Source organism: Ambystoma mexicanum, chromosome 11 (assembly GCF_040938575.1).
Source record: "Ambystoma mexicanum isolate Mex_15411 chromosome 11, UKY_AmexF1_1, whole genome shotgun sequence".
Classification (NCBI taxonomy): Eukaryota; Metazoa; Chordata; class Amphibia; order Caudata; family Ambystomatidae; genus Ambystoma; species Ambystoma mexicanum.
In genome coordinates this window covers 1,276,450,940-1,276,478,689 of record NC_090934.1, presented here as the reverse complement: position 1 = coordinate 1,276,478,689, position 27,750 = coordinate 1,276,450,940, and the positions used below count along the sequence as shown (strand labels likewise).

The window sequence follows — 27,750 nt, the reverse complement described above, 5'->3', positions numbered from 1 at the left end:
GGCGGCTTCCTCATCAGGGCCCTGTGCGCCCTCTCTACAGTGAACCCCTGAGATAGGGCTCCTCCGGGGATCTCCTGTAGTAGCCTGGACTCGATGAATTCTGTGGGGTTAGTTCCTTCGGCACCTTCCGGCAATCCGACAATGCAATTGTTATTACTGCGGGCACGTCCCTCCGCCTCCTCAGCCCTGTTCTCCAGATTGCCCACACGTTGCGCTAGGGCATGGAGTTCTGATCGATGAGTCGCGCAGGCCGGCGTGTTCGGGGCCACCTCCTTTTCAAGGGCCCCCGTGCGCTCAGCCAGTGACCTTACATCTTGGCGGAGAAGGTTCACGTCCTCCTGCACGGCTCCTACCTTGAGCTCAAGTGCGGCTTCCAGTTTGTCCATTGCTAGGCCCAGCTTGGTCTCCCAGGCCACCTTCAGGTCTGTGATTGCCTCTAGTACCTCCTGGTTGCCCATAGGGCCGGAACCCTTGTTGGGGTTCTTTTCTTTCTTCCTGGCCCCTTCTGTGCTTGGTGGCGTTCTGGCAAAGTCATCCAGTGTGGGCTGCTTGACCCTTAGTCTGGGGGGTTTATTGGCCATTTCAGTGCGACGGGGGCAAGCGGGCCAAATCCGCAGCGTGCAAAGTACCCCAAAGGAGTCCGAGCCAGGCCTGACTGTATCTCGAGTGTCCCGGTAGCTTGTCTCACTACCGGAGTGGGCTGTGTCCTCCCACGTGTGGTTGCAACTTTCCTTCACAAGGTCCAGACTCTTGCCCAGCTCTGCCCATAGAGCCGGTGCGACCTGCCAGGCCCATGTGCTGCCCAGTCGTGAGTCGTCTTAGTGCCCCAGAAACCTTCCACACAGGGACCGTGTCGTGGTGGCCCTCAGATCTGCATCAATCATATGACTGCTCTGGGGGCACTGGCCTCAAGCAGCCGCGTCTTGCATGTCTGTCTGAGGTGCTGCCCGGTACTCAGGGCGCTCCAGGTCCGCCACCGGGTCTGGGCACTCAGGCTACCGCTCTTCTGTACATGTCTACGCTGGTGGCCACCCTGTGAGTGGGTCGTGTCCTGCTGTAGTCCCCCCCACCTAAGTGTGCGGGTTCGAGTGCGTGCCCCCCGGGGGCTGGGCACAGCACAGGGGGGTCGGGTCAGCACCTCCCGCAGGGCGCTCCTGCCGTCCTCAATATCTCATGGGGACCCCTCTTCAGGTCCTCTAGGACCTCGCTGTCCCGTTTCCAGGCGTGATGGGGCCGGGCAAGACCAGTCCTGGCCCCCGTGTGCTCCGTCACCATAAGACTCGCTGCAGCCGCACAGGGGACGCTCCAGGACCTCTCCCCGGCAGCCGAGTCTCAATGCGGGCCGGCGCTCCCTCCTCCCTGCAAGCCGGTCCGCTCACCTCGTACGCGCACAGGGGCACTCATAACCGCCCTGTGCAGCACGCCGAGGTGCAGGCCGACGGTGACCCTTGTCCTCCCGAATACACTGAGGGCAGCTGTGTCCACCTCTCAGCCCCGCCGGCCTCCTACCGGCTGGGTCCGCCAGCAAGCCTCCAGGCTGGGCACCAGTTTCCACGTAATGCAGCGCCGGGCACAAGAACACCGCTCCTGCGAGCGCTCCCACTCCGGCGCTGTGGTCAGTGTATGACCCTTCGTTCAGGGCCGCCATCTTGCCCACATCCATAAACTGTGGGCACCACGTGTCCTTTTCCAGCTGTAACTCCCCGCACCAGCACCCGATCAGGCCCCTTCAGTGCTCAAAGCCTGCCGCAGATATTCATGCACACACGGCGACGTTGCCGGCGTGCAATTTCAGCTGGAAACTGCAATTTATGTTGAGGATTGGTGTCCGATCATGGGAGCTCCTCACGGACGCGTCCTCTTACGCTGCCATTTAGCCACGCCCCCTCCACACTATCCAATAGTTTTTCTCATTTGCTTGTCAATTACTTCACCAGCTCACATTACTGGCTTTCACTTGTCTCATACTTTCACATTGTCCATAAATGCTTATTTTCTTTTCACTGTGTTCATAAATGCACATCACTTTCTTTTCACTCATGTAGTATTTTGCATATACTTGGCATATCTTTGCCTTAGTGCGGTATGGAATAACTCAAAAAGTACTTTGCCATTTGTTTGGTATTCGGTAATCTTCTATTTGGTCCCCACACCCATTCATTACAAGTTTTCATTCGAGCAGCATCTTCCTCTGCCGAAATCCAGCCTCTGGAGTGTCCTGGCATGAGTGTTCCCTCTCTGTCACGCACTGGTCGGCGGCTGCCTCCCTGGGTGCCTTCGGTTTCTTCTCTGGCTTTCTTTGGCCCCCCCATCACTTGACAGGAGTTCCGACGAGTAGCGCTTGGCTGTTCCGAAACCTGCTGCTGCGGTCTGTGTCTAGAGTCTTCTGTGTCAAACAGCTCTGGCTGTGTGACACATGGCGCAGGGTTCTACAGAGCTCTTGACCGTCTTGTGGCACATTCTGCCTCCGTGTCTTTCTTGCTTAGAGTCCTTTTCCCCAGCCCCTCTCCAGCCTGCCCCACGTCGGGTGGTCCCGTACTACTTCCCAGGCCGGTTTCTCCTTTCCTCTCACCTGTCTCTCTTTTCATGCACCTGTAGCTACTCGACTGGCTGCAGGTGCAAGTCCTTTACCTGACCACAATTAGCCTCAATAGTGGGACTTGCCTGAACATTGTAGTAGTGCTTCACAGTCATCTTCCTCATTTCAGTACCATAGTGGTGTGCACCAACAGAAGTGTGCATTACTCCCAGTTTCCTTTTCCTTTTCCCAGTCTTAAAGGAATATGAATGTGGGACAGTTGGTGTGTGTGAAAGAGGGGCAGACTGATAATAACCTACAAAGGCAGATGAGGGGTGGGGTGGAGTCTGATAAGGGGAAGGGGATACCATGCCTACCGTAAAGACACCCTCTTCCCACTCCCCAAGATCCCTCCACCCAGGTGATCCTCTCATATCCACCCCCAGGGTCGGGATGCAAAAGCAATAGCCTTTCCCTGGCCACCTGAGAAGAGTACCCAAGAGGAGTAGATGGGAGGATACCCTCACATTCCTCACAGAGTACATTGCGTCATGACAGTGAGAAACATCTTAATTCAAGAAAGAGCGCAAGACGAGTCATGCAGCAGGAGCAGAGATGCAAAAAAGACTGTGTGTGTGTGCGCTCTGACGCTATTCACCAGAAACGGAGTTCTTCAGCCATAATTATTTCCAAGTCTTTTTTTCATATTTCAGTTGCTTTGTGACCTCTTCTAAGGACTCCAGATTAGAGCAGTTGTTATATCATTAAATATATTTTACATTTGTCATCCTGCTTTTTGCCTGAAAATACTACATGCTTTTGGTTTGTTTTATTTGTAGGCTTTGCCGGAGTTCCAATCATGGGTGACATGAAAACTCCAGATTTTGATGATCTTCTAGCTGCTTTTGATATCCCTGATCCGACAAGTCTTGATGCCAAGGAAGCCATCCAGTCCACCAATGACGAAACAGAAACTCACCTAAAGCCTACAGGAATGTGCATAGATGAAAACTTAAACTTGTCTCACTCAGTGCCTACTTCTGATGTGCCCGTGGTGAGCGTCATTGTAAAGAACACTAGTCGCCAGGAGTCTTTTGAGGCCGACAAAGAAGGAAACCACCTTGGTCCTGCTCTCCTGCACAATGGTTTCCGTGGATCAGATCTGGCTTCTGATTCTCATAATATAGGACACAATTATGGAAAATTTGATTCTGCTTTCATCAACGGAGACAGCTCAAGAAATTATGATGATAAAATGGACCAACAAAAGGCAGAGCCGCTACCGTCATTTAGCCAGTTCAGTCCTATTTCCAGTCCCGAACCAGAGGACCCAGTCAAAGACAATGGCATTGTAAATAAACAGAAACAAGCAGATAACCTGTATTTTCCTCCTCCTTTATACATTCCTTCTGATGTTTCTGTTGTGGATAACCTAAGGAAGCCGGCAGAGCATGAATTAAGTATGTTTGATCAGTATTGTAAAAAGGAACAAAAGGCAAGCACTGAGGGCAACAAAGAGACCGGTCTTGAAGGACAAAATGCTGAACAAGATCGAACTGCAGACAAATGTGAAGACCTTGGGAGGGATGTGGCAAAAGCAAACAACTTTTGTGGAGCAACTCCTCCTTTTGGTGAGCAGCCGGGCAATAGTGTTGGAGAACCTAAAGGCTTCCTCTCAAAAGTGAATGCATGTTCTTCAGTTCCGCCACGCCAGCGCCTCAAACCTGCCCATTCAAAGTTGTCTTCCTGTGTGGCTGCGCTAGTTGCTCTTCAGGCCAAAAAGGTTGCCACTGTTTCTAAGGAAGTGCAAACGACTGATAAAAGGGAGCCTTTAGTGTCTGTCAAAGAAGAGGTGAACGAAAGCCCAAAAAGGCCTAAGTCACCTAAGAGTCCAAGAAGTCCTATAGATGTTATGAAGAAGATAAATAAGCAGCCGGACAGTCCCATGAGCGTCTGTAGTGATACCAGCAGTAAAGATTCACCATCTGTGGGAGCTGGGTCTCCTCCAGCTATACCAAAAGTTAGAATTAAGACAATTAAGACCTCTTCTGGAGAGATTAAAAGAACAGTTACCAGAATATTGCCAGAGTTGGACTCAGATGGTCTGGTGAAATCGCCAGAGGGATATCTGTCGGAAAGTTCAATTTATGAAGAGGGATATGTAAAGAATGAGCCGCAGGAGGGAGTCCTAAAGAATGAGCCGCAGCCCAACCTTGACGCAGTGAGGGAAAATGAGAAAAGCCCAATTTTGGTGGGAAGTACAGACCCCTTGCTCCCTTCCGCAGCCAACACAATTGTGGTGACTTTACAGGAAGCCAGTGTTAAAACAGAAGATAGCACTATCAACCAGGCAAATGTTACCTCTCTGCTTCAAAATCCAGGCAGTGTCTCATTGAAAGCTGCCAATGAGATAATGCAGGATGACAAGAAACTAGCAGTAGCAAAGTCATCCTCGGCTCCAACCAGTCTCCTTCCCAAAGCTGTTCACCTGGCCAATCTTAATTTAGTCCCAAACAGCGTTGTTGCGACAGTTGCAACAAAAACAACTGTCCCGAAACGAGGCCTGCCACAGCAAACACAAATGTCCGTGCCGTTGGTTCATCAGGTAAAGAAAGCTGCTCCAGTGATTGTGGAAGCGTTTACTAAACTGCTACATAGTGCCAATCCTGTGCCAGTATATACTCCGAACCTTAACCCGCCACATGAAAGCTGCCTTCGCTTACCCATCAGTGGCTACTGTTGCCTGGAATGTGGCGATTCATTTGCATTGGAAACTAGCCTCACACAACATTACAACAGGCGAAGTGTTCATATAGAGGTGATGTGTACTCAGTGTTCGAAGATGGTACTCTTTTTCAACAAGTGTAGTTTGCTTGGGCATGCACGGGAGCACAAAAGTAAAGGGTTCATCATGCAGTGTTCCCAGTTATTAATGAAGCCCATCTCCTCGGACCAAATGTTTGCACCTGCAATCCTCAGTTACTCTTCCACTTTACCCGCTCAGCCTTCATCTTTGACTCCAAATCTGCCGACGATTTCCTCACGTCCTGCCACCGCCCCGACATCAGCAAGCACTACTCCAAACCCAGTCACAAACTATCCCCCAGCTATGCCTCTTTATACGGACCCAGTGAGATTAATTCGCCATGGACCCAAATGTCATGAATGTAATAAACTGCTAAATGAATACATTTACATGGCAGGTCACTACCAGAGGACGTCAGAAGAAAATGATGGCCTGGTAAGTGCTTTGAAATTTTCCTTTGTTTTGTTACCATCATTTATAATGTAGCAATTGTTAAAACATATGCTTGTAAAAGAACACAAACATCACTAAAGTATGTCTTATTGTACATATGAATCCATACAAAACAATGTTCAGGCTCCAAAAACAAGACGTGATGCCAAATACAATTGCACCAAACATCTTTCCAGGGTGCATTGCATGTCTGTGGAATTTCAGTGTTCTTAATGGAATAAGACAAAACGTAAAGGGAGGGGGAAAGTAACCTGGTGCATCAATATGGGAAAATGTGTTTCTATTTTTATGTTTATGGGGTGGCACCCATTCATCTTGCTAATAGGATTTTATGCTACAAACCCGCTTGTGGTCTCCACTCTGTAAATGCTCGTCTGCTGGTACTCTTCAAAACTAGAAGCAGGAGTAGTTTCTCAGTTGAAGGTCCTCCTTTATGGAATGACGTACCTGTCATGGTCATGAAGTCAGGGGCACAGGCATGCAGGGGTCGCATACACAGTAGGCCTTGGTGGACACTCTCCTGGCGCCGTAGGTGCCAAGCTCATGAACAAAAGTAAACGAGAACATCCATTTAACACCAAAAAGCTTTTATTATGGACATAGCACTTCAGATGCATTAACCTTGAACATTCCATCCATTAAGCACTTCAGATGCATTAACCTTGAACATTCCATCCATTAAGCAGCCCCAAGTGTATTCTTGGGTGTGGCTGCTAATGGATTCACAGCTATATAAGCTGCCCTGATCCTCAAGACAGATACTTCACGTTATTCTGCACTTACCAGCAGCTTAACGCTCACCGTCGCCTGAGGTCAGAACTGCTTACCTTTGAAGACCCTGCTTCCTGGACATCCTGCTTCCTGCCAGCATACTTACCAACCGGGGGAAGCTGTTCTTACCTGTACATCTCTTCGGCGAACCGAGCATTCATCTTTACACTTTCTGGAATGCTGAAATCTTCATTTTGGCACCGCAACATGACACGCTCCATCGTCGACAGCAGCGCCTGCAAGGAAAAGCAGAAGACAAGGTTAGACATTGAAAAAACAGTATGTCACAAGTTTCTCCCCTTCTCACCTGTCTTTGTTGTGTACTTGCAACCTTCTGGGTTTTCTTCTTCTTCACGGCCCGGGATTTGTATAGACCCGAACGCTGGTCCTCAGCGTCCACTGTGAGGATATCGGTTCAGCTTCCAGGAGTCTTCATAAGTCCAGGGTAATACCAGGATGTAAATAAGTACGCTCGGAGACACGGAGGTCCGTGACTCGAGCGCGGAAGGGTTTCCAGGAGTTTGGAGAGGGAAAAGGAACAGGACGGGATTCAAGGAACTGGGAATAGGGATAGAAGCGAGAGCCCCGATCGAACTCCGGCTAAACACGTCCGACTACAGGTAGTGGTAGCGTTAAGACACGCTGAGCCTCGGGGGCGTGTCTCTCTTGTACGATGAGCAGCGTGGAACGTATAGACTAGCCAGGAGCGTTCTGTTCCGGGCGGCCATGTTGGAAGGATCACTGCATTCAATCCCCTGCGAGTCAGGGACCAGGAGGTCCAGAAGGGACGTAGACGACGGTTCATGACAGCATGACTCCTCTGAAACCCAGCTTCTCTGCGTTTGCCCGGATGGATCAGATGAAATTGTCGAACCAGTCTGGGAGCATTCATGTTTGACACAGGTTCCCAGGTACGCTCATTGGATGGGTAACCTTTCCACTCAACCAGATATTGTAGTTGACCACGCGATATCTTGAGTCACAAATCCTGGAAACCTCGTACTCCAGTTGATCATTTACAATAACAGGGGTAGATCTAGGAGCCCTTCGGGATGACTGAATGTATGGTTTTAACAGAGAAGTATGAAATACTGAATGGATTCTTTTCCAGGACTCAGGCAATCGAAGTCAAAAGGCTACTGGGTTGATGATCTCCTGTATACAAAAAGGACCCTAATATCTGGGAGCCAGCTTATTAGGGGGCAGGTGTCGAGGAAGAAGCTTCGAAGATAACCAAACCTTATCTCCTACTGAATATGAAGGTCCAGGTCTTCTTGCGGAGTCAGCATAATGTTTGACATCTTTCGGGCCCTTTCTAGATATTCCTTAACCTCCTTGTCTACTGTGATGAGGTTCCCGATCCAGTAGTCTACTGCAGGCACTGGGGTAGGGTGAGGGAGTATGGAAGGTAGCACCGATGGATGAAATCCATGACTACAGAAGAAGGGACTGGTCTTGATAGCTGAATGATCTGAATTGGTATAAGCGAATTCGGCCATAGGAATTAGGAGTGACCAATCGTCTTAAACTTTGGTGGCGAAGCAACGAAGGTATTGTTCGAGAGTCTGGTTCACCCGCTCAGTGGCCCCATTGGTTTGTGGATGGTAGCCAGATGATAAGCATGTTGGATTCCCAAAATACAACACACTTGCTTCCAAAACTGTGATATGTACTGGGGCCTTCGGTCTGAAATGATCTTGGAAGGCAGCCCATGAAGTCGGAATATATGTTCCAGGAAGATTCCGGCAAGGTCAGATGAGGACGGCAGTTTGGATAAGGGTGTAAAAGGAGCCATGTGAGTAAACAAATCAGTGGTAACCATGATTGTCGTGTAGCCTCTAGAGGGTGGTAATTCCACGATAAAATCAGTGGTGATGATTTCCCAGGGTCTTGTTGGTATTGCTGGTTGGAGTAGGAGTCTGGCCGGCTTCCTATTATTGTGTTTGTTCTGATTGTAAACTACGCATGTTTGGACATGGATCCTAATGTCATCCTTCATCTTCGGCCACCAAAACTGTCTTTGTACTAGATGGAGAGTGTTGGTAATTCCACGATGTCCCGAATGTAAGGTATCATGACAGAGACTTGTGATCCTTTTTCTCATCCCAGGAGTTGGGATGACTAAGCGATTGTCCTTAAATAGATACCCATCCTTTGTTGTGAGATTCCATCTGTTATTTCTCTTGTGCTCCTTCCAGATGTCCGAATTTTGAGTTTGGCCTTGGATGTTTTCCAGGAGGGTGAGAACTTGGCCACAAAGATTGTGGGGGGAAACATCCTTGGAAAGGTCCGATCCTCAGTCTTTTCGTAGTCAGGACGTCTGGATAGGGCATCAGCAATTATGTTATTTGTTCCAGGAACGTGATGGATTTGAAACTGATATTGAGCAAAAAAGAAGGCCCAACGTGCTTGACGACTGTTTCTGCATTCCAGGGATTGTAGGACTTGAAGATTTCGATGATCCGTTCAGACCTGCACTGGGTGTTTGGCTCCCAGGAGAAGATGGCGCCAATCAGTAGGAATAGGTTTGACGAATAGCAAGCAATTCCTTTTCCAGAACGGAGTAATGGATTTCACTGGGTGTTAGAGTGCGAGAAAGATAGGCAATAGGGTGCTCTAAGTTGTCGTCCAATTCTTGTTTCAGGACGGCACCAATGGCGTAGTTGGAAGCATCAGTTTCAACAAGAAAGGGCCGCTCTATGTCAGGTTGGGCTAGGATGGGGGCTTGTGTAAACTTCGACTTCAGGCGGTGAAAGGCCGCGTCTTGGGCTGCGGTCCACAAGAAAGGGGTGTCTTTCTTCAATAAGGAGACTATAGGGTGAACAATCTCAGAAAAGGTTGGTATGAATTTACGATAAAAATGTGCAAGTCCTAGGAAGGATTGTATCTGTTTCACGGTGGTAGGAGTAGGCCAGGGCAAAATGGAGTCTACCTTTTGAAGAATCCATACCAATCCCTTTAGGGCTAAGGACAAAACCGAGATAGTGAACAGTTGAAACATGAAAAAGACACTTCTCAGGCTTGGCCCGGAGCTTATGTTCTCGTAGACGTTGCAAGGCTGCCTTCACGTGTTCCCCATGTTTTCAATGGTCCTTTGAATATATCAGTATATAGTCTAGATATACTATAACGAAGATGAACAACATATCAGAGAACACTCGATCCATGAAACGTTGGAAGACTGCTGGGGCATTAGCAAGACCGAAGGGCATGACCAGGTACTCAAAATGGCCGAAGGGGGTTCTAAAGGCTGTTTTCCATTTGTCACCTTCCTTTAAACAAATTAGATGGTAGGCACCCCTTAGGTTTAATTTTGTAAAGATTACTGCACCTCTGACTGCTTCTGGGATATCCGAGATGAAGGGCAAGGGGTAACGGTCCTTGAGAGTGCACTGATTTAGCCCACGGTAGTCCAAACATGGTCTGAGTTCCTTGGTGTCTTTCTTGGGCACGAAGAACAATGAAGCACCCGCTGGAGATTTGGATGGGCGTATGGTGCCATTTTCCAGGTTAGTATTCAGGTATTCACTGAGAGCCTTCTTTTCAGGTTCTCATAATATAAACATTATGCCGAAAGGAATCACTGCTGAGGGTTCTGTATCGATGGCACAATCCTCTGGCCTGTGAGGAGGGAGATCTTGAACTATAGCGGTCGAAAAGACATCAGAAAAGGCTTGGTAGACCTTGGGAATCTGGATGATGTTAGAAATGGTAACTGGACCTTGTTGACTCTCTGGGAAGTCTTCAGAGGGCTTTGGTAAGGTATTCTGGGATAAGTAGTGAGCCATACAATATTCAGATCCCAGGAACAGGGAACCTGCTGCCCAGTTGATGTAAGGATTATGCCTTTGTAGCCAGGGCATTCCAAGAACCATCAGATAATGGGCTGATTTAATGAGGTCAAATCAGATCCTTTCTTGATGGTGATTAATAGAGAGTAGAATCTCTTTAGTCTGAAGGGTAATGGGTCCTGAAGAAAGAGGTCTCCCATCAATTGCCTCCACTGGTTGCATTGTTGCTCGGCTTTCGTGTGGAATGTTGTGGGCAGTGGCCCAATCTTGATCTAGAAAAACGCCCATAGCTGCGCAGACAAATAAAGCCAGGATGGGGTAGGATTCTGTCTTGGAAGGTGATAGAAGGGCCTGAAGGACCACAATATTATTTTGTCCAGGAAAGTTAAAGGATGGAATTGATGTGGAGCAAACATCTCTCTCCGGACACTGTGCTCCATCTAGGATCGGGAGCTGGCGTTTCCCGAACGCTGTGGAATAGGACATTCTCTCACTAGATGTTTATCGGAGGCGCAATGCATGCACAGACCAGTATGGATCCATCGCATCCTTTCTTGAGGGGTAATGGGACCACGGAAGGCTCCTAGTTGCATAGGTTCTGGGTCCGGGGTAGGAGGAACAGTAGGCTCTGCTCTAGGAGCAGGTTCCATAGTGGTCTTTTGAAAAGTCGCCTTAGATTTCCTTTTCTCTGCTCTTCTTTCTTGGATTCGGAAATCTGTTTGCAAGGAGAGGTCCATAAGAGCCTGGAAGGAGCTTGGGCGGGCAACCATTGCTAGCTCATCTTTTATTTGTTCGTTTAATCCCCTTCGGAAGAGAGTAAAGCTGGCTTCTGGAGACCAATCTACTTCTTTCACAAGTTGTTTGAAATGAGTAACATAGGTGAGCATATCCTGGGACCCTTGTTGAAACTTGAGTAGTCTCTCTTGAGCACTGTACACCTGTTCTGGGCTATCAAACATTTCTTTAAGGGCTCTCACAAAGCCATCATAGTCATCCAAGAGGGCATCGCTTGAATTGACCAGGGGGGTTGCCCAAGTCAATGCATTTCCAGTTAGGTGGGAGATCATAAAGCCCACATTTGCTCTAGGAGTGGAGAAATAGTAGGGCTTGAAGGTGAAGTGAACTAAACATGAATCAAGGAAGGCACGGAGGGTCTTGGAAGAACCATCATACTTGTCCACTATTCCTCCCAATGTCACACTTTCTTTGGTTGCGGAATCACGTGATAGAACTAGCTGTTTTAGTGCAGCGTTCTCTGCCTTGAGGTTCTGTATCTCTGTAGTTAATTCCTGCATATCTCGCATGAGGTCTTGAACTGCGGCTTCCATCTCTGTGTCTGCTTCGTTTTTAAGGCGTCTCAATCTGTCACAAGTCTCTCCCCTTCTCATCTGTTTTTGTTGTGTACTTGCGACCTTCTGGGTTTTCTTCTTCATGGCCCCGGATTTGTATAGACCCGAACGCTGGTCCTCGGCGTCCCGTGTGAGGATATCGGTTCAGCTTCCAGGAGTCTTCATAAGTCCAGGGTAATACCAGGATGTAAATAAGTACGCTCGGTGACACAGATGTCCATGACCCGAGCACGGAAGGGTTTCCAGGAGTTTGGAGAGGGAAAAGGAACAGGATGGGATTCAAGGAACTGGGAATAGGGATAGAAGTGAGAGCCCCGATCGAACGCCGGCTAAACACGTCCGACTACAGGTAGCGGTAGCGTTGAGATGCGCTGAGCCGCGGGGGCGTGTCTCTCTTCTACGATGAGCAGCGTGGAACGTATAGACTGGCCAGGAGCGTTCTGTTCCGGGCGGCCATGTTGGAAGGATCACTGCATTCAATCCTCTGCGAGTCAGGCAGCAGGAGGTCCAGAAGGGACGTAGACGACGGTTCATGAAACAGTCAGTTTAAGGTCACGCTTCGCCATACTTCGCACTTTTCCTTAAATCATCACTTACCTGCTGTCGAACGTTGTGGTAGCATCAATCTTCCATCCGGCCGCGTCTCGAGTCTCACAGCTGCATTGAGGCCGCATTTCCATCTAAGGGAAGAAAACAGAAGAGAGACATTATTGCGGGCATAAGGAGCAACATATGAAGACATTAAACAGAACGAACAGAATCACAAGACCTCAAGAGACACTTACCAATCATAAGGAGAAGCATAGTCGCAGCTGGACTGGACTAAGCCTCATCAGGGATCAGTGAATGAACTAGATCCCATTCAACGCGCCCCTGCCAGAAGTAGCAGGATGGAGAGCTTACTTTCCATAATTCACAGGTGAGCTTTATGGGTTGGCGTATGCTCACAGAAACCGTACTTTGGGGAGAAGGGTTTGAGAGGTACAACAATCACAGATTGGCGCACTCACACACTCTTTTCTCCAAGCATGAGCAGTATCACCACGTACCACCGTTCACAGCTTTTCTACCGATGGGCAGGCCTGAAGGGGTGGTTCAAGTTCACGGAGGGCTGCAACCGTGCCCCAACGCCTCCGCAGAGAGCAGGTGAGCGTAACAGAATGCAAAGACTCAAAAACTCTTTGCCTGGGCGTTATGGAAACTTCAGAAACAGATCAGTTAGCCCTCTTACTAGGGCAATTACGGGCTGAAGTACATGCTTCAAAACAGGAAACAAATGCATTATGGAGGGATCTTATTGTAACCCGAGAAAGAACTGACGAATTGGCAAGACAAATACTACAAGCACAAGCAGGACAGGTTCCACTGCCTGGAGTAACCCATTCTTCTCATTCTTCCACACCACAGCAATCAACACCGGTCCAGGTGGTTCTTCCTGGAGCAGTGCCTTTAGCCCCTCTCGAATGCTTCATCGGCGACCTAAACAAGTTTGCTATATTTATGAACCAATGTCGCCTTAATTTCTTGTGCAGACCAGGAGCCTTCCCTAATGACCAAGCCAAAGTGGCGTTTGTACTCTCGTATTTAGGAGGTAGTGCAGCGGACTGGTCTATACCTTTGGTAAACCAAGATGACCCTTTACTCCGGAACTTTGGGAATTTCCAACATGAGATGGAGAAATTGTTTGCCCGTCATACTCAAGGACAAGCTCTGGATAACGAGTTGTTGTCACTCAGACAAGGGAGTCAAGATCTATTAACCTATATATAGCAACCTTCATTCGTCTCGTATCCCAGACTAACTGGCCAGAGGAGAAGAGGACTAGACTCTTTTGCCAAGGTTTACATGGAGAACTTAAGGATGTGCTGGCGCAAGTGGTGAATCCCCTTGAGAGGTGTGCGGACTACATAGACATGACGGTGCAACTCGATCATAGGTTGCAGAATCGGAAAATGGATCGAGCTAGATCAGAGGGACGGTCAGTTTACGTACTACCTCATGAGAATCAGACTAAACCACGTGAACAGTCTGAGCAAATGCATATTGGTGGATTACGAAGTCCCCTTACCAAAGCAGAAAGGAAAAAAAGAAGACAGCAACAGCTTTACTTATATTGTGGACAAGCAGGTCACTTCCTCCGTGACTGCCCGGTAAAACCATCCAAGAAAATGGTTGGAGCAATAGACAAAACTGATGAAGAAGAACAGAACTCGGGAAACCCCAATGCCCGGCAAGTGTAGGGGTCCGCTTGTCAAGCATCAAAAAGGAATCCGTGCGGACCTCACATCTAGTCATTCCAGTGCTTTTGGTGAATCACAAGCAACCATCAAAAATGCATGCCTTGGAGGCATATATTGATTGTGGAGCTGTGGGTAACTACATTGACCAAGATTTTTCTCTCCAAATAGGCCTTCCTCTCTGACAGAGCAGAAATCGGAAAATGTCACTGCTGTGGATGGTTCTCAGCTATCATCCGGCCCGGTGACACAATACACCGAGAAAGTCAAGCTTCGAGGGGATTGGGTCCTCCAACGTATTCCATATCTATGACAGTAATCACCACAGCTGTGCTGCTTCGGAAAATCTTCGGCTCCTGCGTCGATGACGTTGATACGCCGCTCTCGAGGACCTCCTCCAACGGCCGACGTCATGGGATGTTATAAGCAGGACGCACGACCCCCATAGCCTCAGTTCTGTTTTTTCTGCGAACATGTTCACTTCGGGAATCTCGGCACGCCTCGACTCTTTGGAGTTTCTGTTGTTTCTCGGTTCTTAGAACCTGTTTGGTGTCTGTGAAGTATTTTGTCATGAAGATTGTTAGGCAGAAACCTGTGCAGTTCCCTTAGGGACCACTGCAAAAGATTTAAGACTACAGGTGTTTGGCAGTAATCCCACTTGGTAGCAGTCTGTACCACACAGATTCACTGGTAGCTGTGGCTGAGCAGTCAGACTTCCCTCAAGAAGAGTTAGGCAGTATACAGAGCATACAAAATCAGTACAGAAATACAGTAGCACAAGCAAACACTGACCAGAGCTTGGGTGTAAACGTATATAATTATTTATTTAACACACACTTATAAAGCACACTAGCACTAAATTGGTAAGATAAGTTCAAAACACAATCACTATTATCATATGTACATCCCTGATTACTTGTTGGACAAGTCTTAGTTAACACCACTTATTTCCAGACAGAGGTGAGCGCTTAACGTTCGATGGCACTCCAACAAGTTAAATAAAAAGGGAGGGAAAAGCAGAATTATGGAAGCATACACACTAAACACTTTTTAAAGAACCACAGCAAGTTAGGAAGGCACAGTCTACTGGTGAGCAAGGAAGTTTAGGTGCCAGGCCCACTTTCAAGGGAGCCAGGCGGAAGATGCCCAAGATCAGACAGTTACACAGAGTCTTCAAAGTTTGTGGAGGTAGTACGAAAAAGGTTTAGTTCAGTGCAGGAAAGTTAGCTAAGGTGTCCCAGGCTAACCCAGGTCCGAGAGACGAGGATTTAATACACCCCGTTCAAACGGTTGCAAGGGAGGCCAGGCGGAACACGGTACCTTAAATGGAGAGGATCCTCCAGCGGGGGCAGTTGTTCCTGGCAGCGGGTGCAGGTCGCAGTGTCGTCCAGAGGAAGAGAAGATCTCGTCGTGGAGGAAGGATGAAGGTCGTTGCACTGCCAGGGAAGAAACGAGCCACGGAGTTCTCCGGTACAAAGGTACTACCCTTTTGGTTTGCGGTAGTGGTGAAAAAGTGGTATCCCGGTTGCCGGGGAGCTTGGCGCAGGCAAGGCGGCCACGAGATGCTCCAGGAAGGTGAAAAGAAGGTAGACTGGTTATCCCCACCAGTCAAAGTAAGAAGACTCTCCGGGCTGGAGATCTCATCTGTCGTTGGGGAAAGTGATGAGACGGTTCAGCAGGGCTCCACCGGTGGTGTCGTCGTTGCAGCTTCTCCCTCCTCAAATTCTTAGGTCCTGTGGCGACTTCTGAAGTTCCAGTCCCCAAAGCCCTGCTTTTATGCAGCATACCCCCATTCACTCAGCCTAGCTGTCAATCAAACATGCTAAGTGGTGAGCCGGCCGGCTCACCACTTGGGCTAATCACACAAGAGTGCGACTTGAGTTACCAAGGTAACTCAGTCCAGGGCGCCTAAACCCCCTCCCACACCCCCTGTGATAACCAGACAGAGTGGCACCACTTTTGGAGGCTTCTGTGGAGAAGCCCGCCAAAACGTGGAACAAAGGGCTCGACTTGGGTTGGTGTCACAGAAGAGAACACAAACGCCATTTTAGAATCGAGTTCTGGCAAAAAATACCAACCGGCGAATTAATATTAAATAAATAAACCAGCGGTATGGTCGAGGTTATAAGAATTAAATAATTAAAGTTGGTAGCCTCGAGCAATGGGAAAATCCCATAGAGACATATTCGAGGTCGAATATAAAAAGTAGTATCCACTGCCACCAGCCAAAACTCGATCAGGGGGGACGGAGACGTGCCCCCTCGAACAACAGACCCTGGGGCAATCGAATTGCCCCGACCAGTACGTCCACAATATGATGGTTTGTACTGGTTTCTGTTCATAATTTGGGACTAGCAAAGCCAATGGTGACTTTACATGCCCTGGGAGAAAGTAGTCAGTCCCAGGGTATGGAGTCTATGTTGGGGGGTCGCTACGACACCCCTGGGTTACGGCACGGAGCGTGCCGTGTAACCCACATAAAAAAAACACACGAGACCCTATGGAGTAAAAGACCCCATAGCCCATAAAACACATGCAAAGTTAAAGGAACACCTCAAATCATGTCTAAGAGTGGGAGCAAAAGAATCTCACTCTTAGCAGGAGAGAAAAAAATAACCCCAAAAAAATACAGCTACAGCAAAGCTGCTGGGTGACTCACTAGGTTTGGGAAATTAGCCTTACAGAGAATTCTCCCTAACAAAGATGTCTACCTCGTCTTCCACACCGCGTCTTGGCTTTAAGAAGTGCGGGGACTGTGGGTCCAAGATGTTGGTTACGGACTCGCACAACGCCTGCCTCTGTTGCCTCGGGGAGGCCCATGACACGGATCACTGTGTCGTCTGCCAGTCGCGCATGTCGAAAGCCTTGCGGGAGCGCAAGAAGAAGTTATCGGTAGGTAAGGTGTCCAAGCTCCGGAAGTCGAGGTCTGCGGAGCTTTTGACGGACGACTCGAGGGGCGACTCTCCCCGTCATCGTCGGAATTCCAGTGGGTCTTGGTCCCGGAGTCGGTGTCGCCACTCCTCTGCCTCTTTCGAGGCACTCCCGAAAGCGCAGTCATCAGTCGCTAGCCCCGTCCTCATCCGGGGACGTCGCCGGGTCGCTCACCCCACCAAGCATGCGACACCGGAGGAATGGGCTTCCTTTGGGAAGAAAATGTTGGCGATTCTCGAATCGCAGGGCACTGGTCCGTCCGCGACTCCTAGTGGGGTCGGTCGTGATCAGCCGAGAGACACCACTCACACGCCTTCGGGCTCTGGTGGTCGTCACGATTCGCGGGAAAGGTCCCGCTCGGACAAGGGGAATTGTTCTCTGCATGCCCGGTCCAGGTCCCGGTCCTCGATGCGCACGAGACCATGTGAACCTGTGGTGTCTTCACGGAAGACGTCGACGCCGGTGGCGCCGAGGTCGTCGACGGACTCTTTCGGGGGCTTGCCTTCGAAGAAGTCGTCGACGCCATCGGCATACCAGCTGTCGAAGGACACGCTCGGGGCCCCGGCCTCGAGGACTGTCGGCGCCGTCGATGCTGTCGACAACGCGCTCAGCGTCGACGCCGATTCACTCAACACCCTTGACGACTTTCGAGGCTGTGTCGACGGGGGTACCCCGTGGCTCGGAGGAACCACCTAGAAAGGCTCTGGCCAAGGTCAAGCATGGCTTTGGTTCCAGTTCTGTGCCTTCTTACCGCCATCTGGAGTTCATTTCAGAGGGGGATGAGGGCTCTGATGATGGCATGGTGCCTGACACGGTGCCAGACGTGATTCTCTCGGGCCATAGCCAGTTTGAGGACTTGAGGCAGTCCCTGCATGATGATAGTGGGCTGGACACCTCTCTGGAGGTGGAGTTTTGTAGGCCTGAGCCTGGCACTCATGCCAATTCTTCGTAACGGCGCCTTATGTCAAGGGTCACCGAGTACTTAGGATGGTCTGCTCCCCCGGGGGAGTTTGTTCAGGATGACCTTACGGATATCTTCAACATTGGTCCACCTACTGACCCGGTACTGCCGTTTCATATGGCTCTACAGAGGAGGGTGGCGGCAGCTTGGACTGCTCCGGAGAGTCTCCCGGCAGTGGGCAAGTCTTTGCTGCAAAAATACCGCCCAGCCAGTAGTGACCCCTGCTACTTGTCCAAGCACCCTACTCCGGAGAGTTTGGTGGTGCAGGCGGCTACGGCCCCGGCAAAGCAGGCGTCGTACCCTACCATCCCTCCTGATAGGGACGACAAGCGTTTTGACGGCTGGGCGAAGAAAGTGTTTTCTGCAGGGGGGATTGGCGCTTCAGGCAGCCAACTCCATATGTGCCTTGTCATGTTTCACGCACACTCTGTGGAACTGTGTTTCCTTGGCGGCTGAACATATTCCCGAAGGGGACGAACGGGATGGTTTCCTTGCCATGGTTCAGGATGGCAAGGATGCCATGTGTGAGTGTGTTCAGTCGGGTTTGGACACGGCAGATTGCGTCAGCCGGTCCATGGCGGCAAGCACCGTGATACGTAGGTTTGCGTGGTTGCGGAAGTCGGGGTTTGCTCCTGATGTTCAGGCCCGGCTCCTCAACATGCCCTTTGACGAGGAACATCTTTTTGGCAGCAAGGCAGACAAGAGCCTTGAGAGCTTGCAGACCTCAAAGGCTGCAGCGAAGTCGTTGGGCGCTGCAGTTCGACAACCTCTGCCTTTTCGTCCTAGGGGACAGCAATGGAGGGGAGGTTCCTTTCGTTATTACTCATCCTTTGGTAAAGCGAGAGGAGCTGCCAGTCAAAGGGGCCACCGTAGGAGTGCCAGAGGTGGAAAACGAAGTACTCGAGGTGCAAGGCCGCTCAGGCTGTTGCCTCTTTGCCATCAGGCAACGCTGCAGCTTCTTCAGCTCAGTCATGAGGCCATGTTCCATGGTTCGCCGGTTCGGGGAAGGCTGGCGCAGCATCTTGCAGAGTGGCACGCCATTACTTCAGATGTGTGGGTTCTGGAGATCATAACCCACGGCTACTGTCTTCCTTTCCAGCGGAGGCCTCAAGGCAATCCACCGGGGAATCTCTCTTTGAAGAGTCCGGATCCGCTCCTTGCGCAGGAAATTGAATCCCTGCTGGAGAAAGGCGCCATAGAACTGGTGCCTGTAGCGGAGAGGAACAAGGGATTGTATTCCCCTTATTTTTTGATTTCCAAGAAAGACTGGGGGGATTGAGACCCATCATGGACTTGCGCGGTTTGAACAAACTCCTCAGGAAGGACAAGTTCAAGATGGTTTCTCTCTCTCAAATCTTCCAGGCCCTTCAACTTCAGGACTGGTTGGTGTCTCTCAACCTCAAGGATGCTTATTTTCATGTGCCGATCCATCCAAAGCACAAGAAGTACCTGAGGTTTGCGGTTGGCGACTCGCACTTTGTTTCGGGTCCTGCCGTTCAGATTGACCTCCGCTCCGAAGGTCTTCACCAAGCTCATGGTAGTGGTGGCAGCGCACCTCAGGAAAGGGGGATTCACGTCTACCCCTACCTGGAAGATTGGTTGATCAGTGCACGCTCACCCGAGCAAGTCCTGGATCATCTGTCATTCACCTGCCACTCCCTCCACAAGCTGGGCTTCTCCCTCAACTTAAAGAAGTCCCATTTGACACCAACTCAGAGGCTCCAGTACATCGGAGCAGTGCTCGACATGTCCCTGGGGCAGTGTTTTCCTCCCCAGGTGAGGGCTCATCACATTCAGCAGATGGTGCACAAGTTTCAACTTGCCCAGACTCTCCCAGCGTTCGAGTTCTTGAGACTGCTCGGCCTCATGGCATCCTGCATTCTTCTGGTGCCAGAGGCCAGGTTGCGGATGAGATCTTTGCAATGGGCACTCAAGCTCCAGTGGTCTCAGTCCTCCGGCAGGATGTCGAACCCTGTTCAGGTCCCGTCTTCGGTCGCCCAGGACCTTCTGTGGTGGGCTAACAAAGGCAATCTGATGAGGGGGGCTCCATTTCGGCTGCCCTGGCCGTAGATGACGATTGTGACGGACGCATCACTTACGGGATGGGGAGCTCATACCAACGAGTTGACAGTCAGCGGTCGTTGGTCTCCGTCAGAGTCCAGACTCCATATCAATCTGTTGGAGCTGAGGGCCGTCAGGCTAGCCCTGAAGGCTTTTCTGCCGACTGTGCGAGGAAAGAATATCCTGATCCTGACGGACAACACGGTGGCCATGCACTACCTCAACAAAAAGGGGGGGCAGGGTCACTTCCTCTGTGCAGGGAGGCGATGCAGCTCCAGTTCTGGGCAATCCAGCAGGAAGTTTCGATCTCGGCAGTTCATCTGGCAGGAGACGAATACGAGACGGTCGGACGCTCTGAGCAGGCAGAGCGCGATCTCTCACGAGTGGGAGTTGGCTCAGGAGATTCTCCTGGAGATCTTCGCCCTTTGGGGGACCCCTCAAGTGGATCTTTTTCGCCTCCAGTGTCAACCGGAAGTGCGAGAGGTTCTGCTCGCAGGAATTTCCTCCAAACGTAGCTTTAGGAGACGCGTTCGTGGTGGAGTGGTCATTCCCACTGCTGTTTCCTCCAGTCCCAGTCATCCCGCAAGTACTGCAGAGGTTACAGAGGTTCGGTTCCTGGATCATCCTCATTGCTCCGGCGTGGGCCCGGAGGACGTGGTACCCAGACCTTCTCGACTTGTCGTCTTCCCTACCGAGACGATCGGCTCTCATGGGAGGGGGGTCAGGTTCTCCATCCAGAGGTCAGATCCCTCAACCTTCACGCTTGGTTTCTGAAAGGTTGAGGTCCTCCCTGACGACGTGATGGATGTGTTGCTTTTGGCCAGAAGGCCCGCAACAAAGTCCCTGTACCATTGCCGTTGGAGAAAGTTCTGCGACTGGTGCAGGGTTAAGAATGTAGATCCTTTTACATGTGAAATTCCCATGATTCTGTCTTTTTTGCTTTCTTTGGCCCACAGGGGCCTTCAAGTGGGTACCATTAAAGGTAACCTGGCGACGCTGTCCATATTTAAGCGCTCGTCTGAAGAGTGTTCCTATTTCAAAATTCCTTTAATTTCTCAGTTTCTGAAAGGGCTCACTAATGTGTTCCCTCCGTCACCTTTCCAGGTGCCCGGTTGGGATTTGAACCTTGTTCTCAAGTTTCTGATGGGTGATCCGATTGAGCCTTTGCATTCATGCCCCTTGAGACTGTTAACTCTTAAAACTGTATTTTTAGTTGCGGTCACTTCCGCTCGCAGAGTGAGTGAGTTACAGGCACTTTCAGTTAAGCCATCCTTCACTGTGTTTCATAAGGACAGGGTTGTCCTTAGATTTCGTCCTTCTTTTCTTCCGAAGGTGGTGTCGGAATTTCATTTAGGCCAGAAGGTTGTTCTTCCGGCATTTTATCCTCCACATCCTGGTAAGGAAGAGGAGAGGCTCCATAGGCTTGATCCTAGGAGAGAGCGTTAAGCTTTTATATTTCACGCATGTCCCGGGTCAGAGTGGACGATCAGCTCTTTATTGGTTACGCTGGAAAAGCGTTTGGGACAGGCTGTGACGAAACAGACTTTGTCTCGCTGGATTATTTTGGCTATCTCTGAGTGTTACCGCTTGGCGGGTAAGGACCAACCGGTCGGTTTACGGGCCCATTCTACCAGGGGTATGGCTGCCTCTACTGCCCTGCAGGGGGGTGTTCCTGTTCGTAACTTGTGTGATGCAGCCACCTGGGCTTCGGTACATACTTTTGTACGTCACTATTCCCTCGATTCCATCCGGGGGCAGGATCTGGCCTTTGGCAAGGCGGTCCTTTATTCCGCAATTTGATTGGGCATGCTAAATTTCTGTTTTCTAAATTCTTTTCCCACCTCCTTGCATTAGTACTGCTTTGGGAGTCTGTCATAGATATGGAACACGTCGGAGGACCCAATACCCTCGAAGAACAAGTTACTCTCTTACCTGGTAACGTTCTTTCGATCGGATGGTCCGACGACGTATTCCATATCGCTCCCTCCTTACCTTCCCCTCTACTGAATTTCTTATGCGATTGCAGCTTACGTTTCCACAAGGCTTTGTGTGTCAGACTGGCAGAAGACTGGTGGCTCACGTTCTGGTAAAAAACTACAACTGAGGCTATGGGCGTTGTGCGTCCTACTTATAACATCCAGTGACCTCGGCCGTCGGAGGAGGTCCTCGAGTGCGGCGTATCGATGTCATCGACGCAGGACGCAGACGCCGAAGATTTTCCGAAGAAGCACAGCTGTGGTGATTACTGTCATAGATATGGAATACGTCGTCGGACCATCCCATCGAAAGAACGTTACCAGGTAAGAGAGTAACTTGTTCTTCTGTGTCAGGACGGGCATCAAGAGGACATTAATTTCGATCTCATCGGTGCTCCTCAGTTCCCGATGAAATTGGGAATGCCCTGGCTGGAGACCCACAATCCTAGGATCGACTGGTGGAAACGAGTTCTGACATTTCCTCATGATTGTGCCAACACATGTTACAAAAAAGATGACACCAATCTGAAACCGAAGAAAGGAATCGTGTTTGGCATCATCAGCTCCTTACCGCTTGAATACCAAGATTACCAGGATGTCTTAAAAAGGAGCAAGCCAACGTTCTGCCCCTGCACAGATCCTACGATTGTCAAATAGATCTTATACACGGGGGCCAGATCCCTTGCAGCCGAATTTACGCTCTAACAGAACAGGAAAACCAGCATTTTAGAACTTATCTGGATCGGTACCTGGCGAACGGTTTCATTCGCCCGTCCAAGTCACCTGCCTACTCACCCTTATTCTTCGTGCCTGAAAAGGACGGGGATTTAAGAACTTGCATCGACTATAGAGCCATCAATCAGATCACAGTCGAAAATCAATATCCCTTACCACTTATACCAGAGCTCCTGGATCAAGTGAAACACACTCAAATCTACACAAAACTGGATTTAAGAGGAGCGTACCATCTTGTAAGAGTAAAAGGAGGAGACGAGTGGAAAACAGCCTTCTGCTCAAAGTACAGCCTCTTTGAATACCAGCTCATGCCCTTCGGCTATGTAATGCCCCAGCGGCGTTCCAATTCTTTATGAATGATGTACTCTGTGAACTATTGGACGTTTGCACTCTTGTTTACATTGATGACATTCTTATCTACTCAAATTCCATGGAAGAACATGTAGACCATGTCCGGGCAGTCTTAGAGAAGCTTCGGCAACACCAATTGTTTTCCAAGTTGGAAAAATGTTTTTTCCATGTAACCGAGGTCGTGTTTCTCGGTTTCATGCTCACACCACAAGGCGTACATATGGACACACAAAAGGTGGATGCAATCCTCCAATGGCCCTCACCAACTTCCACGAAAGGAGTTCAAAGCGTACTCGGATTCGCCAATGTTTACCGTCTGATTATACCTGGGTTTTCACAAATTGTACATCCAATTACCTCCTTGTTAAAGAAAAATCAAAAGTTCCATTGGTCGACAGAAGCTGAAGAAGCCTTCCAGGAGTTGAAACTAGCATTCACTACAGCACCAGTCCTTCGACAGCCACGACCAGACCTACCTTACTTAGGAGACAGATGCTTCAAAAATAGCCACAGTATAGTCACAACGAGACCCTGAAACAGGACAATTACACCCCGTCACATTCTGGTCCCGCACATTTTCAGCCCCTGAGTTGAACTATGCAATCACAGATAAGGAATTACTGGCGATTAAAGCAGCATTCAAGGCCTGGAGACATTACCTTCTTGGGGCGAGACATACGGTCATTGTCATCACGGACCACTGTAACTTGCAATACTTGAAAACTGCCAAAGCATAATCCACGGTTGGGGGCCCTCTTTCGCAGAATACGATTTCATTATCACTTATAGACCTGGAGTATGCAATGGGAAGGCAGATGCTCTATCACCCATGAGTGAAGAAAGAGGCTTTTAAAGCATCCAAACCTGTGGCCATAATTCCTGAGGAAAGGATTCAAACCAGAATAGCTGCCACCACGTGTGTGGATGACCAAAGAACCAGTTTGCAATCCCCGATGGATCAATCAACACAACAGGAATGGCTGTTAAATGGTGACCAGTATACCATCGAAGACAATCTACTGTATTTCCAAGGACGATTATATGTCCAAGACCAAGAACTGCAAAAGCAAATAATCACAAATGACCACGATTCATTAGTGGAAGGACACCCAGGAATAGCCAAAACTCAGGCTAAGGTAAAACAACCTGGTGAAAAGTCATCGCCCAATTTATTGAAACCTTCAGAGTCTGTGCACAACACAAGTCTCAGAAACAGAATCCCGCTGGCTTACTACATCCCCTAACAGTACTACCAGCACCTTGGCATACCTTATCGATGGACTTCATCACAGATCTTCCACCCTGCAATGGATACAACACCATATTAGTCGTTGTGGATTTATTCTCCAAAATGGCCCATTTCATCCCTCTGAAGGGACTCACAACTGCGTCAACTCTCGCATCTGTGTTCCTAGAGTAAATTGTTCGATTGCATGGATTTCCATCAATATTAGTATCCAATTGCGGAACTCAATTTGTTTCTGCCTTTTGGAGAAAGTGTTGTACGATTGCCAAAATCGACCTCCGGTTGTCCACAAGCCATCACCCTCAAACTGATGGGCAAACTGAACGAACCAACCAAACTTTAGAGCAATATCTCAGGTGTATGTTGCTACAGTCCGAGGATTCTTGGAAAAATATTCTCTAGATAGCTGAGTATGCATACAACAACTCAGTTCACACAAGCACAGGACAAACTCCATTCTACACTGTGCACGGAAGACATCCGAGGACATCAATATTTGATCCATCCGATACCGTGAAAATGCCAGCCATAAAAAACTTGCATAAAACCATCCCTCAGGTTCTTAAGGAGGCGACAGAGCATCTGACTAAGGCCAAGGAAAGACAAAAACTGTTTGCTGATCGGCATTGGAAGGAAGCTCCCGCCTACCGAGATTGGAGAAAAGGTGTGGTTAGCATCCAAATATATTCCCCTGAAGGGGCCAAGAGCTTTCCGCCCAAGATACCTGGGCCCCTATACTATAAAGTCCATAATCAATCCTGTCGCCATGAAATTGGAGTTACCATCTCACATGAAAATTCACCCCGTATTTCATGTCTCTCTCCACAAACCAATGAAATCCAATACACGGCTTAGTTCTTCGCCAGAGCCCGAAGTAATAGATGGAGAACCAGAATATGAAGTTAAATACATCCTGGACTCCAAGGTGGTTCGATCAAAATTGTATTACCTAATTGACTGGAACGGTTACGGACCTCAAGACTGAACATGGGAACCCAGTGAACATGTCCATGCTCCACATTTAATCAGACAGTTCAATCGCAATAATCCCACCAAACCAGGACCGGGAGGAGAACCACCCTTGAGAAGGGCCTTGAGGGGGAGTGTTGTCATGGTCATGAAGTCAGGGGCACAGGCATGCAGGGGTCGCTTGCACAGGAGACCTGGGTGGACACTGTCCTGGAACATTCCATCCATTAAGCAGCCCCAAGTGTATTCATGGGTTTGGCTGCTAATGGAGTCAAAGCTATATAAGCTGCCCTGATCCTCAAGACAGACGCTTTGCGTTATTCTGCATTTACCAGCAGCGTAACGTTCACCGTCGCCTCAGGTCAGACCTACTTACCTTTTGAAGACCCTGCTTCCTGGACATTCTGCCAGCATACTTACTAACTGGGGTAAGCTGTTCTTACCTGTACATCTCTTTTGGCGAACCAAGCATTCATCTTTACACTTTCCAGAACGCCGAAATCTTCATCTTGGCACCGCAGCACGACACGCTCCATCGTCGACAGCAGCGCCCGCAAGGAAAAACAGAAGACAAGGTTAGGCATCGAAAAAACGGTCAGTCTAAGGTCGTGCTTCGCCATACTTCACGCTTTTCCTTAAACCATCACTTACCTGCTGTCGAATATTGCGGTATCATCAATCTCCCATCCGGCCGCGTCTCGAGTCTCACAGCTGCATTGAGGCCGCATTTCCATCTAAGGGAAGAAAACAGAAGAGAGACATTATTGCGGGCATAAGGAGCAACATATAAAGATATTAAACAGAACTAACAGAATCACAAGAGCTCAAGAGACACTTACCAATCATAAGGAGAAGGATAGTCGCAGCTGGACTGGACTAATCCTTATCAGGGATCAGTGAAGGAATTAGATCCCATTCAACGCGCCCCTGCCAGAAGTAACAGGACGGAGAGCTTACCTTCCATAATTCACAGGTGAGCTTTATGGGCCGGCGTATGTTCACAGAAACCGTACTTTGGGGAGAAGGGTTTGAGAGGTACAACAATCACAGATTGGTCAACTCACACACTCTTATCTCCACACAGGAGCAGTATCCCCACGTACCACTGCTCACAGCTTTTCTACCGAGGGAGAGGCCTGAAGGGGTGGTTCAAGTTCAGGGTGGGCTGCAACCGTGCCCCAACACCTCCGCAGAGTTCAGGTGAGCTTAACAGTATCTGATTGTATGCGGGCATCTCCTTACTTACTGGACTTTCGTAAAAGTCTTGCAGATGCTCCTGTTCTACTGATTCTGTCCACAGCATATATTGATTCTTGCACTCTGCATGCAGATACAGTTTAGTCTTTTTGGATTTGGATAGGTGTATGATATTAATTCAATCATTTAATCTTCAATCAATCAACCTTCACCCCTATTAGCCAATCTGAACTTGTGTTGTTGGTTTAGAACATGAATTTTCTGAGCAGGTTGAACCCTGTCCTGTCTACTATTAAGGACCATATTCTTACTGTTGCAGTAGCCTTAACCCTGGTGAATTGCTCCCTCAAAACTGGCATCTTTCCTCAGGCTCTGAAAACAAACCTGCGCATCACTTATCCTCAAGAAAGCCCAATCTGACCGCAATATCCCTGCTACTTACCGTCCACTCACAAAAACGTTATATTTGTAAAATCTTAGAAAAGGTGGCCATTAGCCAACTGCTGCATTTTACTGAAACCCATCGTCTACTCAGCGATCACCAGCCAGACGGTAGACCTACCAGCGATACTGAAACAGCAATGATCTATATGAGAGACGAAACATTGATGTCACTTTATGCTAATTCCCTTTCCGTCTTCGTACTTCTAGACCTTGCTGCGGCACTGACACGGTTAATCATGTGACATTCCTTATAATCTTTGGGACATCCCTTGGCATCTATGGTTCTGCCCTCAATTTGATCTCATCTTTCCTCATAAACTGGTACATTCTGAGCTGGATTGGCCTGTTCCTCTTTAGGCCCACTACTTAAACCTCATGATTTCTACAAGGCTCCATCCCCTGTGGCTCTTCAATGCCTAAGTGAAACCTTTGGCTGACACTATTCTGAATAATTTTATTGTTTTTCTGTTTTATTGTATTATGAACAATATGTAGTGTGACGATAGACAATGTTCATGTTTTATGTTATGAGATCACTGAGCCTAGGAAGTAGTTGAATGATCAAATAATTTTAGTGTTATGACAAGCAAATTATTGTATTGCTTCTCTGTTTTATTGTGTTATTAACCATATTTAGTGTGAAAGGTTGACAATGTTCTTCCAAATGCACTAATAAAAAAAATAGGAAAATCTCACAACCATCTTCTAAACATATATCTATGATACACAGATCACCCTCCATCTTCAGACACCTGCATCATCTCTTGCATCATGTTCCAGAATTCCTACTCCAGATTCAGGACTAGATGATTGACTACTCCATTTGCTAAAAGGCCATGAAGCTGATCTATTTGGCAACTGCATTCTCTCAGCTCTTACTTTACTGTTGTCTAATTCTTGGGAGCACTATCTACTCTTGTCTCCTCTGCTAGAAACCTGTGTGTCCTCTTCACC

The 27,750-nt window shown here is 48.9% G+C and overlaps 1 protein-coding gene across 2 annotated transcripts in view; it reads left to right on the top strand.

Annotated features, from left to right (window-relative positions):
* Positions 1-27,750, top strand: part of ZNF592 (zinc finger protein 592) — an 887,418-nt gene that overhangs the window by 296,033 nt on the left and 563,635 nt on the right. For both annotated transcript variants that reach the window (XM_069624753.1, XM_069624752.1), the window contains one exon: positions 3,358-5,759. In XM_069624753.1, the coding sequence (XP_069480854.1) occupies positions 3,378-5,759 (2,382 nt within the window). In that variant the 5' untranslated portion in view covers positions 3,358-3,377. The remainder of the gene's footprint in view (positions 1-3,357; positions 5,760-27,750) is intronic.